Source organism: Plecotus auritus (genome assembly GCF_963455305.1).
Source record: "Plecotus auritus genome assembly, chromosome: 7".
Taxonomy (NCBI): domain Eukaryota; kingdom Metazoa; phylum Chordata; class Mammalia; order Chiroptera; family Vespertilionidae; genus Plecotus; species Plecotus auritus.
In genome coordinates, this window is record NC_137774.1 from 136,322,646 (window position 1) to 136,336,974 (window position 14,329).

The window sequence follows — 14,329 nt, forward strand, 5'->3', positions numbered from 1 at the left end:
CCAGAGGTGTTAAGTAGCAGAATTAGAAGAATTTTACTATTTTCTATATTTCAGCTCTGGATACTAGGCTAGAAATCAGTCAGAATCTTTGGTGGTGGTGGTTGTTTCATGTGTGTGTCGGGGGGGGGGGGGGGTGTTAATCCTCACCCGAGGATATTTTTCCCATTTATTAATTAATTTATTTATTTTTTTTGAGTGAGTGGAAGGGAGCGGGAGAGACAGAGACAGAGAAACATTGATATGAGAGAGACACATTGATTGGTTGTGAGCCTGAAGCCAAGGCCTATGACTGGAAGAGAACCTGGGACCCTTCAGTCCAAGGGCTGATGCTCTAATCACAGAGCCAAACTGGCTAGGGCCAGTCAGAATCTTCTTAATCAGTGAATAATATTGCTTGTAGAACTTGAAGGTGTTAATGAATTTAAAGCAGGACACTAGGAAAGCATTGTCAACACTGTTGTAATGGCAGAATGGCCATAGGATTTGAATATCACTGTGTATTTAAAACGGTCCCCATGTTCAGACAAAAAGAGAATTGTTCAGAATTCTCAAGTGAAGTAGCCATATTGACTGACAAAATATGTATCTTTTAAAAACTGGCAATAAAAACATCCATTTAAGGTACAAACATTTCATTATTATTCAGGAGTCAGACTGTTCTCTATTGAAAGATTTCAACTCTATACCAATGTGGATCAAATTGAATTTTTAGAAGATTCCCTGTGCTCTCAAAAATAATGTATTGAGAAAACAGGACAACCCCTTAAATCTATTAGACTAATGGTTCAAGAGAATCATTCAACTCATCTAGACCAGTTTATTTAAAACTTTTTTCTTTAGTCTCTTTAACCTTCACTAAGGAATCATCATCTTCATTCATATCTAACCACACTGCCTAAAAATATTCTTCTATTCATTTAAGATGTTTGCTTACATTAGTAGACTCACATGTGTAATTTCACTTTTCCCTAAGTCTTTTTAATATTGCTGTGCTGTGTAGTTTGGTTTTGTTCACTTTTTACGATATGTTAATATATATAGTGAAGTACACTAATCTTAAGTGTACTGCTTGATGATTTTTGTACATTTGTATATACCCCTATAATCCCCAGTCACATCAACATGCAGAAAGAACTTTTATAGCACAAGGTTCCTTCATTCCCCTACCACCACCACCACCTCAAGAGGTGACCATAATTCCAACTTACATGATCATAGATTAGTTTCATATGTTCATGAACATCATAAATGAAATCATACAGTATACACTCTTGTGTCTGTTTTTTTTCCCCCTTAACATGACTTGAGATTTATTCATGTTGTTACATCTAGTGGTAGTTTATTCATTTTTATTATTGTACTAGAGGCCCAGTGCAAGAAATTCATGCACGGGGGAAGCGGGTGTTCAGCCCAGCCTGCACCCTCTCCAATCCGGGACCCCCTCAGGGGATGTCCGGGCCTAAACCGGCAGTCGGACATCCCTCTCACAATCCGCGACTGCTGGCTCCTAACCACTCACCTGCCTGCCTGCCTGATTGCCCCTAATTCCCTCTGCCTGCCGGCCTGATTGCCCCTAACTGCCCCCCCTGCTGGCCTGGTCGCCCCTAACTGCCCCCCCTGTCGGCCTGGTCCCTCCCTGACCCCCCTCTCTGGCCTTGTCATCCCTAACTGCCCCCCCCCGCCAACATGGTCGCCCCCAACTGCCCCCTCTGCTGGCCTGGTCGCCCCTCACTGCCACCCCCTTGGTGGCCTGGTCACCCCTCACTGTCCCCCCCCCCCTGCCAGCCTGGTTGCCCCACACAGCCTGCTGTTCTGTCGTTTGGTCGCCCCTCACCTCCCTCCCTGCTTGCCTGGTTGCCCCACGCAGCCTGCTGTTCGGTCATTTGGTCGCCCCTCACTGCCCACCCCCCACCGGCCTGGTCACCCCATGCAGCCTGCTGTTCGGTCGTTGTGTGAGGGCATCCTGACCAATTTGCATATTACCCTTTTATTAGTATAGATAGTATTTCATTGTATGATAAATTTTCATTGACTTTAATTTGATTATCTATTTTTCCTATTGATGGAAGTTTAGGTTTTTATATTTTTATTATTACGAATAAAGCTGCTGGGAACATTCTTGTACATATCTTTTGGTGGATATATGCACTCATTTCTCTTGGGTATATACCTAGGAATACAGTTGTTAATTCATGGGGGTATATACTTAGCTTTAGTGGATATTGACAATTTTTTAAAGTGGTTATATCAGTTTAAACTCCCACCAGCAATAGATGAGAATTCCTGTTGCTCTTCACCCTTGTCAGCACATAATATTGTCAGTTTTGGGTGGATGTTTTATTTTGATTTTTCACTTGCTTTCTTTTGAAAATAGGAAATGGAGAAAAGAAGAAGAACAGAGGAAGCATACAAAAATGCCATGATAGAACTTAAGAAAAAATCCCACTTTGGAGGACCTGATTATGAGGTATGGAGTTACATTTTGATCTTAGGAAAACACATAGGCATGCCTATCACAGAAGTGATTAACTTTTAAATTATACTTTTGTAACCTTTAAAGGTCCTAAATATATAATTTTTCTATGTTTATTTTAATTAAATATATATACCATAATATATAAATGCTAGGCTTACTTTGAAATAGAATTTTTGGTATTGCCTACAAAGTTTAGTATAGGCTTTAAAAGGCTTATTATTATGCCTGTCCACAGTTTAAGACAAGTGTTCATCTCCCCTGTGAAGATGATAATTTTTAATGTTATCTTCTAACTCACTTTTTTAAATAAAAGCAACTTATGGAGGGAAAACCTGAATACTTTATACAGACAAAAGATTTTAGTTTGTGCAATATACTATGATGTCTTAACCACAGTAGAGCACGAACTATTATAATTACCTTGCCTTTATGTTTGGAATGTGTGAAACCAACTTCTTTCTTCATTTTTTTTATTGAGCAGTTAATAAAATCTTCCTTCCATATACATGCATAATTAAAATTTTATAAGCTATTTTTTGTCATGTTTTTATAGAAAAATATATAAGAAATGTACACTGAGTGGCCAGATTATTATGATCTCTGAACGCATAATAATCTGGCCACTCAGTGTAGACTGACCACAGAGTTTGGATTTTAAAACAAGGTTTTCCATGTATAATAACTGCATTGTGGGTAGTTAGAAAGAGGCAGAGGACTTACTAGCCAGAGGCTGGGGGCCACTATCTCCTGGTCCCTTGACATATCAAGATTTGCAAGCTTTCCCTTATATATAAATACACTGAGTGGCCAGATTATTATGCGTTCAGAGATCATAATAATCTGGCCACTCAGTGTATATATGGTAATTGTCATTAACATTGTTGATATTCCTGAAATGAGCATTTTTTTTTATTACTTTTTTATCCTCACCTGAGGATATGTTTTTGGGGGTTTGTTTGTTTTGTTTTAGTTTTTATTGATTTTTAGATAGAGAGGAAGGGGAGAGAGAGAGAACATCAATCAGTTGACTCCCATACATGCCCCAACAGGGGATCAAACCCACAACCTAGGTATATGCCCAGACTGGGAATTGAACCCACAGCCTTTTGGTGTGCAGGTCGATGCTTCAATCAACCAAGCCAACCAGCCAGGGTAAAATAAACATTTTTTAAATAGAGTGGCAAGGAGTACCATTGAGATAGAGATAGGATGATAAAATAGTTATAGTTAGCCCGGTTGGTATGCTTCAATGGTTGAGCATCAACCCATGAACCAGGAGGTCACAGTGGTTCAATTCCCAGTCAGTGCACATGCCCAGGTTGCAGGCTCAGTCCCAGGTGGGCGGCATGCAGGGGACAGCCGATCAATGATTCTCTCTCATCATTGATGTTTCTATCTCTTTCCCTCTCCCTTCTTCTTTCTGAAGTCAATAAAAAATACATATATTTTTAAATAATTATAATTAGACTATATTTAAAGAAATAGAAGGAAAAAATCTTGCCATTTTTATTCTAGAATGGGAACAAAAAGAGCTGATACTGACGATTATGTTGGAACTGATTGAGAAAAAAAAAAGAGCCTTTACTAACTATATTTAATGTTGGAATTGATTAAAGAAAAAAACTCAGCTGCTATTGATTAAATATTTTTATGTTGAAATTGACTTCCAAATGTGGAAATCCATGATGATGAGACTTGAACTGTAATATTTTTTTAATTATTAAGCTGTCAATTCATTTCTTCTAGAATGTATAAAAATTATATAATTATTCTCTGGGGTTTTAATAAGCTAAATTACTGAAATATAAGCTATTACAATTTTAATTTTTACTCTGATGTTAAGCATATTGTTTTGCCATTTTAGGTTACCTTATTTTTTTATATTATAAACTAGAGGCCCGGTGCACGAAATTTGTGCACGGGGGGTTGGGGGGTGGTCCCTCAACCCAGCCTGCACCCTCTCCAATCTGGGATCCCTCTCACAATCCAGGACTGCTGGCTCCCAACTGCTCACCTGCCTTCCTGATTGCCCCTAACCGCTTCTGCCTGCCAGCCTGATCACCCCCTAACCACTCCCCTGCCAGCCTGATTGATGCCTAACTGCTCCCCCACCAGCCTGATTGCCCCTAACTGCCCTCCCCTGCAGGCCTGGTCACCCCTAACTGCCCTCCCCTGAAGGTCTGGTCACCCCTAACTGCCCTCCCCTGCAGGCCCGGTCGCCCCCAACTTCCCTCCTCTGCCAGCCTGGTCACCCCTAACTGCCCTCCCCTGCAGGCTTGATCGCCCCCAACTGCCTTCCCTTGCAGGCCTGGCCCTCCCAACTGCCCTCCCCTGCAGGCCTGGCCACCCCTAACTGCCCTCCCCTGCAGGCTTGATCGCCCCCAACTGCCTTCCCTTGCAAGCCTGGTCCCTCCCAACTGCCCTCCCCTGCTGGTCATCTTGTGGTGGCCATCTTGTGTCCACATGGGGGCAGCCATCTTGTGTCCACATGGGGGCAGCCATCTTGTGTCCACATGGGGGCAGCCATCTTGTGTGTTGGAGTGATGGTCAATTTGCATATTACTCTTTTATTAGATAGGATAAAATAAATGTTTCTTATAGGAAGATTAGAGAAAATACACAAAAAGCCTGTGTTTTTAATTTAACAATATATGGTACTAATTTATTTCCTTCCAGCAATATATAAATATAGTTATAATACTTCCACTTCTGTCAACACAGTTTTCTTTCAGGGAATGAGCGGGGTGGAGGAAAGAGAGGCCCTATGCTAGGTATATGTGTTTACTAGTTTCAAATCTAAAAAATTTGCTTTATTTATTGATGTGATTGATTTAGGCTTTTCTAAAAAAATGTTTATTGGTCACTTAAAATTTGCTATATAAAAGTGTTATGCTTTTATGTAATCTCTCAGTCTTTAGATATACTTATCTCTACATTTGGTGTCATGTTTAAAAAAGCATTCTGTACCTCAAATATCTGTATTTTCTTTTTAAACGATCTTTTCTAAATATATTGCTAATATACCTGGATTTTTAAAAATTACAGTATAATATAGGAATCTTTTATTCTAATGGTGGTGTTGAATAAACCATTCTTTTCTACTCCTGTACTGCCCTCTTTTAATGAAAAACATGGTTAAGGGTACTTCAGCCTTTTCTCACCAACTCCTTGTGGTATGAAATTAAATACGCAATTTTTAAATAAACTAGGGCCTGTTTTTATGTTTTCCCTCTTCCTTTTAGAGTCTTGAACCATCTATATTGTGTCAGTACTATGCTTGCATGGATTTTAAAATGACACTAATTCAAAATGTGACTTTATTTTGGTTCTTATTCAACATTTATGATGTTTTAATTATTGAACAAAGTTTAAATGTTTCTGTCATCTATAGCCTCAGAAATTTATAATCCTAAATCCATTCCTTAAGACTTACTATAGCACAAGGCAACTATGCTAGGTATAGGGTGGGGTGAGATTGCAAGGAACAAGGCAGACAAGGATCCTGCCTGAAGGCCCCTCCTGAGTATATATTAATGGTAATATAGACTAGGTAACAGGCAAATAGAATAATATATATTATAAAGCACTTTTAACAGTGGTGGGCATGGCTTCCTAAAGGAAATAGCATCTTAGATGAAACCTTAAAAATAAGTAGGTTGAGTTAGATGTCAACCAGGCAAATAACCTAGAAAGAGTGTTGCTTGTAGGGGCTTAGAAGAAAGAAAACATGTGGAGGCCCAAAGCAAAAGAAAGCATTTTGCGCCAGAGTAACTTATCAATGGAGCAGGGAGCCTATTGAGAGGAAGGAGGGATAAAAAGGTCTGAGAACAGTACAGATCCTCAGGAATGGGTTTTAAGCAAATTGGGTTTTCAGGTTTACAGCTTAGAAAAATTATTCTTGCTTCCTGCAGTGAGGAGAGTGAATTAAAGTTGAGAGTTGTGACAGGGACTTGGGAGATTTTTTTCAGTATAACAGATAAGAATTGAATATAGTCTAAATTAGATAGGGTAGGACAGTAGAAATAGATGTGGAGAAATGAGATATTTGGAAAGTAGAATTGAAGGGTGTGGTGATTGAATGAAGGAAAAGGGAGGAATCCAAGAACAGGCCCAGATTTCTACCTTTGTCCTATTGGTGCACAGGTTAGGAAAGAACAGGTTTTAGACATGTTGCACATGAGTTGTGAGACATTCATCTGAGGAGGTCTTACATATTATTAAATGTAAAGATTTAACACTACTTAGGAAAGGAATGGACAGGCTGTGAGTTTGGGAAATTATCAGATGATGACTGAACTCTTAGAAATGAATAAAAATGCTGTGGAAAAGCAAGTGTGGAACCCTAAGGAACCCTAAGGGATAGGCAAAGGAGGAAGAGGCTGCACAGGAGCCCAAGAAGAGTGCTTAGTAGAGGGGAACTGGGAAGTTAGGAATCCAAGGACAGAGATCTTTGCAAAGAGAGTCATTAAAGATGCTGCCAATAGGGCAAGTGAGGTCAAGACTGTGGAGTCTGTCCCATAGATTTAGCAACAAATAGCTCTTTTCCTTGATAAGCAAGGTGAAATAAAAGTATGGGGTTTTTTTAGTTGTTTTTTAATAAAGGAAATTTTGTGCAATTACTAAGTTCTCAGATTTGCCATCAAAGGAAAAATGTACCTTTCTTAATTGCCCATTTCACTTATCAAAGTAGAATTTTTTAACATTTTGTATTAAATGTATTGTGTTGACATTGCTTAATAACATATAGGTTTCAAGTGTACAGTTGTATAATACATCATCTGTATATTATATTGTGTGTTCACCACCCAAAAGCAGAACTTTTTAATGCTGAATTTCCCAATTAGGAGACTCCTGAGATGCTGACATGATTGCATAGATTGAATGCGTATTACAATTTTTAAAAGTGTAGATATGTTTATGATCAATAGAGTTTTCAAAAATCACCAGAAAATATGTTCAGCGTAGATTTTGGAAATTTTTTATTTTTCTCACATCAACAAAGACCAAAGTTATACTACTACCATTTAAGTGCCTTTGAAATGTTTTAACTGTATACAGCGAATCCTTCAGGATAGCCTCTAGAATGTTGTTACTGTTCTTCTCCTGATGCAACAGGTCATTACATGTTTATATTCACTTAGTGATAATTCATTGAAGTATGCACTATTCTGTGTATATGTTGAATAAAAAGTTTCTGTGGATTTTTTTTTTCTTTTGAAATGAGTTATGAGAGAGTTCTCATTACTCCAAAAGAACTATTGCATTAAATCAAGATTTTTCATATGCCTGTGCCAAATGACAGGAGCATTATACCATATTTTCTCCCACCCTTCCTGTGTGACCCCAATTTGACAGGGATGGGATGATGTTGCTTGATACTTTTTCATGGAGTAGTGATGACGTTGGGTTATCAGTTTAACTGGGAAGATTATAGAGAGACCAACAATCATTCATGTGTCCTATTTTTATATTTAAAAATTTAGGGAGCTCTAGACGGTTTGGCTCAGTGGATTGAGCATCGTCCCGCGGACTGAAGGATCCCGGGTTTATTCCGGTCAAGGGCACGTACCTCGGTTGCCGACTCGATCCTCGGCCTTGGTTGGGGCTCGTGTGGGAGGCAACTAATCGATATATCTCACATCGATGTTTCTCTCTCTGTCTCTCCTGCTCCCTTCCACTCTCTAAAAATCAATGGAAAAATATCCTCGGGTGAAGATTTAAAAAAAAATTTTTTTTAGGGAACTCTGCCCAGCTAGTTGAGCATCAACCCCTGTACCAAGAAGTCGCTGGTTGCCCTAACCAGTTTGGCTCAGTGGATAGAGCGTCGGCCTGCAGACTGATGGGTCCCAGGTTCGATTCAGGTCAAGAGCATGGTACCTTGGTTGCGAGCACATCCCCAGTAGGGGGTGTGCAGGAGGCAGCTGATCGATGTTTCTCTCGCATCGATGTTTCTAACTCTCTATCCCTCTCCCTTCCTCTCTGTAAAAAAATCAATAAAATATATATTTTTTTAAAAAAGAAGTCACTGGTTCAGTTCCCCAGGCAGGTCACATGCCCTGGTTGTGGTCTTGGTCCCCAGGAGGAGGCATGCAGGAGGAGCAATCAATGTTGCTATTTTTCTCTCATCCGTGTTTCTATCTCCCTCTCCTTCCTTCTATAAAATCAATAGGAAGGGAAAAGGAGAGAGAGAAACATCAATGATGAAAGAGAATCATTGATCAGCTGCCTCCTGCACACTCCCCACTGGGGATCGAGGCCACAACCCGAGCATGTGCCCTGGATTGGAATCGAACCTGGGACCCTTCAGTCCCCAGGCCGACGCTCTATCCATTGAGCCAAACCAGCTAGGGCTAAAAACTTACTTTAAAAAAAAAAAATTTAGGGAACCTTAAACCTAAGTGTACCTTTTAAGCCTCTACTTTTAGCATAATGTAAAGCCATTATTCAACTTACAGTCCACTTATTTATTCCATCACAGCAGGAACATACCTTGTTTGTTTCCATTTTGCTATTGTTCTTTTATACTTTTATCTTCTGATACAGCTGAGGTTCTCTTTGCATGAGAATCACTTGGAGAACTTATTAAACATGCATATTCTCAGCTCCACCCAAGACCTGCAGAGAAGTAATTTCTGTGTATGGGGTCCTGGGTATTTTCATTTTAACAAGTTCTCCAGGCAATTGAGAACCACTGCTCTGTCATCTAACCAGGCTCTCAAGCATCAGCTAGCTCAATTTTTCTTTCTCCATGAACTACTTGTATTTGCTTAGGAAGATCCTCCTCAGTACCCTATCTGTACTGCTCATTGCCTGTAGATCTGCAACTTTGTACTTACCTTTCTTCAATTTTATATGGTTTCTGTCACCAAGTATTCAAGTTAAAAGTACTCAACTCTGTCACTGTAGCAGGCATAGACAATGCATATGAATGAACAAGATTCTATTCCAATAAAACTTTATTTAGCTTTATGTAATTCCAACATGTCATGAAATATTGTTATTCATTCCATTTCCCCCAACGATTTAAAAAATGAAATTCTTAGCTTAAAGGCCATACAAAAGTAAGCAGTGGACTGGATTTGGCCTATGGGCCATATAGTTCACCAATCTCTTACTCTAGATTATTGCCCTAATACAATATTTGTCAGTATACAGTAAATATATGAGTACTGAACGATTGAATTGTTATACTCATGATTCTACATAAAACATACATTACTCATTTTATATAATACTAGAGGCCCGTTGCACGAAGAGATTTGTGCAATAGGCCTTCCTTCCCCCTGGCTGCCGGCACTGGTTTCCCTCCAGCACTCGGAACCCAGGCCTTCCCTCTGGCTGCCTATAGCTCCTTCCACCCCCCCGCCCTCCACCCCCGGCCCTCTCCCTTATAGCAGGTGTCCCGCCCCACCCAGCCACTGCGTGCCTGCATGTGTGCTGCCCAGAGGCCCGGAGCGGCTGGGGGCGGGGCCGCCATCTTTGTTGGGTTGATTTGCATGCTCACTCCTGATTGGCTGGTGGGCATAGCGAAGTGACGGTCAATTTGCATGTTTCTCTCTTTATTAGTGTAGGTTACCTAGTGTACTAACTGGTTCATAAATGTTTGAATCACTTTTCAACTTTTCCCTACAGTTAATGCCAGAGTTATCAATGTTTTCTACTTTCTTAAACCAGCTTTTTTTTTTCTTCTGTGTGTTTGAATAGGAAGGTCCAAATAGTCTGATTAATGAAGAAGAGTTCTTTGATGCTGTTGAAGCTGCTCTTGACAGACAAGATAAAATAGAAGAACAGGTATATCTGTAACTAAAAATTTAACACTAGGTATTTCTTGATGTATGTTATTTTATATAGATAGAATTTGAAAACTGAAACTGATAACCTAGAAAATGAACTGTGTCTGCATTGAGTCACAAATGTAGGAGAATTTTTATGTCACTTCTTCCATTGATCAATTTCCAAGCAATGGAAAGAAGACCAATGATAGTTTAAAGAAAGCATGCATAATTAACTTGAAGTTAAATTAAAATAGTCTGTCTATTGCCCTTGTAATATCCAACTTTATCATGATCCTGTTAATATTAAGCATATATTTACTCTGAGTAAAATGGTCTCTTTGTACTTCTTTTTACCATCAAGTGCCATATAAATTATGGCATGAACTACTTATACTACTGCAGGGGAGGGCAGTTGGGGGCGACCAGGCCGGCAGAAAAACGAAGATTACCAAGAATCTATTTTTCTTCCATTGGTACCATTCATTTTTTATTATTAACTCCTTTATTGCTTTCACTATCTTAACCTCCAATTGCTTCCTCACTTTTAACTTTGCTCAGTGTTTTATCATCATTAAATTCACAGCAGTTATGCCCAGCTTCTCCTGTGGAAGTGGAACTAAGCATATCTTAAATCCTTTAAGTCTTAATTTCAAGATTAATTTGATCCCTTGCCTTCAATTCTGCAAAAATGCAGTTGCCATGTATTACCACTAGATGGTACTTAAGGTGAATTTTAGTTACTTTCCCAGGACTTGAAGCATCTTACAAATAAATGATATGTATATCAGTTGTACACTACAGATTTACTTGCATAAAAAAGTTGGCATGTTCATTCCCTACCATTGCTAAGGCTATCATGGCTATTATGCCCATTTATTAGTCTATCTACTTGAAGGTAAATCACCTGGAATAGTGGCTGCTTTTCATGTTTATTTTTCATTATATTTTTTATAAATCATGATAAAGAGTTCATGAAACATTAATTTATAAAGCTTATTGCTTATTTTTATATCTAAAAGATGCTACACAGCACTCAAATGACTTCGAATTTTGGATGCCTAAAGAATTGCCCAAAGCAGTATCATTGTGTTTGTTTTTTTGGGAGGTTTTTTCACCTTCACTATTTTGTGTGTGTGTGTTCTGTTTTTTGTTTTTGTTTTTATCTAATATGTGTTATCATGGAAGAGTAGTGAACTGAGGTCATGACAACTTTGTTTTAGTCTTAGTTTTGCCACTGGCTAACTATGAAGCTATAAATCTATCACTTAAATTTTCTGGACCTTGGTTTCCTGATCTGTGAAACAAGGGGTTAGACAAGATGACTCAAATCATACCTATGGCTTTAAAATCCTACTCTTTGAAATAGCAACACATTGGTTGAGTTGGAGTTGAAGAGAATCAATGAAAGCTTTTATAAGCTTTAGAGAAAAGAAATATTCATGGGACTATCAACTCATTTCATTTCAAACTATTTTTGGTACTCCGGTAGATCCTCTACAAAACAAGCATTAAACAGACCCATGACTTTCCTTGCCTAATAACTAGGCATGTCATTATGACAGATGATTACAGTATGTTAATACTATAGAGGAGTATGCATCAGTAATCCATGAAATCAGTTCCAAAGGTTCAGATCATTTCCCTCATTGTATGCATTAGATATTACACAGGGCCCTCAACAACACAACCACTACATAGGTAGTCTTCAGTGACACAGTTTTGAGTTTACATTATTTGTTTTACATTATTTGCCAGCATAAGGAAAGATATACAAAAAGTGGTGAGAAATGAGATCTTTGCCATTGTGTTCAGATCGTATTGAATAGAAATAACCAGTTGTTTTCTACATAGTTAGAAAATGAGCACACAAAACAGCAAAGTTTCTGGTACATTATATTTAATAGGTATTTATTGAATAGGTGAGAAGAAACTAGGGAAGCTGAGGAGGAAGAAAGAGGTTAAGTGGCAGCTTAACAGGAATGAAATGATTAGATGGAAGACAAAATGAATACCTTTATGGAAAGGAGGCAAAGATAGACATGACATGTGTTTTGGAATGTGACTGAAGCAAACACTGATAATTGATTCAAATGATACAGCCCTGCAGGAGCCTTATGTGGTGGAATGATTTGAATAATTCAGGCAGAGTTTGGATAAGAAAATCAGCAATATTCAATTAAGATTGATTATGGTAAATGATGTCATGTTGGCATTTGAGAGTCTGACTAGGAGCAAAATAAAAAAAATAATCCCTGGGCTAAGTTAGTAACTGTAGGGTCCAAAAGAAGAGATTGAATTGGGACACATCAAGGAAATATGAGAGTAGTTTCATGATTCAAATATTTCTAAGTGTTGGCGGCAAAACAGCAACAGGTGTTAGATTGGTATAATCCAAGCATGTCAAACTCAAAGGCTAGCACAGGCCAAATAAACAAGAATTAAGTTTATGTGGGCCGCAAAAAAACAAAAGCTTCAATTTTCATAGAAACGTAGGTTTATTTCAGTAGAGACATTCTGAATACAAAGGGCTGAAATAAATGAGTAATCATTAACATAAAATAATAGAACATTTTAATAAAAATTAGTATTTTTCTTGAATATTAACTTACCATACACTGAATAACTCCACAAATTAATAAGCGTAATGCAAATAAACATATTTTTCTTGTTCTCCGAAAGCGAGATATTTCCCGTTGTGCACACCAAAGAAGTCAGTGCAAGACTAATGATGTGGCAATTGGCTACTAAAATATTAGCTTGCTAGTATTAGTGGAGAGAAATGGTGTGCCTGCACATAAGGCATGTAAGGGAAATGAATGCAACACGATTATAGTAATCAGTCATTAGTGAACATTGTAGTTTGTTATTAATAACTAGTGACCTGGTGCACAGATTCATACACATTGAAAGGAAATTAATTAGAAAGATTCACGCGGTAAACGTTTATTTTTAAACTAGAGGCCCGATGCATGAAATTTGTGCATGGGTAGGGTCCCTAGGCCTGGCCAGCAATCAGGGCTGATCTGTGGGGCAGCTGGCAGGGTGAACAGGAGGTTCCCCTGCTGGCACCTGCCTTGGCTGGCCTGGGGCCTGCGGGCTGGGGACAGCTCCTGCATTGAGCATCTGCCCCCTGGTGGTCAGTGCATATCAAAGTGACCGATTGTTCCACTGTTCGGTCAATTTGCATATTAGGTTTTTATTATATAGGACTAGAGGCCCGGTGTGTGTCCCTCAGCCCAGCCTGCACTGTCGCCAATCTGGGACTCCTCAAGGGATGTCCAACTGCCCGTTTAGGCCCGATCCCGGTGGCATAGGGCCTAAATGGGCAGTCAGACATCCCTCTCACAATCCAAGACTGCTGGCTCCCAACTGCTCACCTGCCTGCCTGCCTGCCTGCCTGCCTGATTGCCCCTGACCACTTCTGCCTGCCAGCCTGGTCACTCCATAACTACACCCCTGCCAGCCTGACCGACGCCTAACTGCTCCCCTGCCAGCTCGATTGCCCCTAACTGCCTTCCCTTGCCGGCTTGATTGCCCCTAACTGCCCTACCCTGCTGGCCTGGTCACCCCTAACTGCCCTCCCCTGCTGGCCTGGTCACCCCTAACTGCCCTCCCCTGTAGGCCAGATCTCCCCTAACTGTCCTCCCCTGCAGGCCTGGTCACCCCCAACTGCCCTCCTCTGTCAGCCCAGTCAACCCTAACTGCCCTCCCCTGCAGGCCTGATCACCCCCAAATGCCCTCCCCCGCCAGCCATCTTGTGTTTATATGGTGGCAGCCATCTTTGACCACATGGGGGTGGCCATCTTGTGTGTTGGAGTGATGGTTAATTTGCATATTACCTCTTTATTATATAGGATAGGATTGCCAGTGCCTGTCATATGTACTGGCCAGTTGGTCACGTGCAATTGACACCAGCGAGAGCTTTATATATATTGTGCATGCACTACTCAACGTTGTGCATCGTGTACCAGACAGTTGGACGGTCGGTCGGTCACTTAGCCTTTTATATATATAGATAGAGGCCCAGTGCACAGATTCGTGCACCGGTGGGGTCCCTTGGCCTGGCCTGCGGGGATTG

The 14,329-nt window shown here is 39.9% G+C and overlaps 1 protein-coding gene across 2 annotated transcripts in view; it reads left to right on the forward strand.

Moving 5' to 3' along the window:
- The window catches only part of CERT1 (ceramide transporter 1), a 109,013-nt gene that overhangs the window by 64,405 nt on the left and 30,279 nt on the right, over nt 1-14,329 (forward strand). For both annotated transcript variants that reach the window (XM_080680334.1, XM_080680335.1), the window contains exons 9-10: nt 2,375-2,467; nt 10,181-10,267. In XM_080680334.1, the coding sequence (XP_080536460.1) occupies nt 2,375-2,467; nt 10,181-10,267 (180 nt within the window). The remainder of the gene's footprint in view (nt 1-2,374; nt 2,468-10,180; nt 10,268-14,329) is intronic.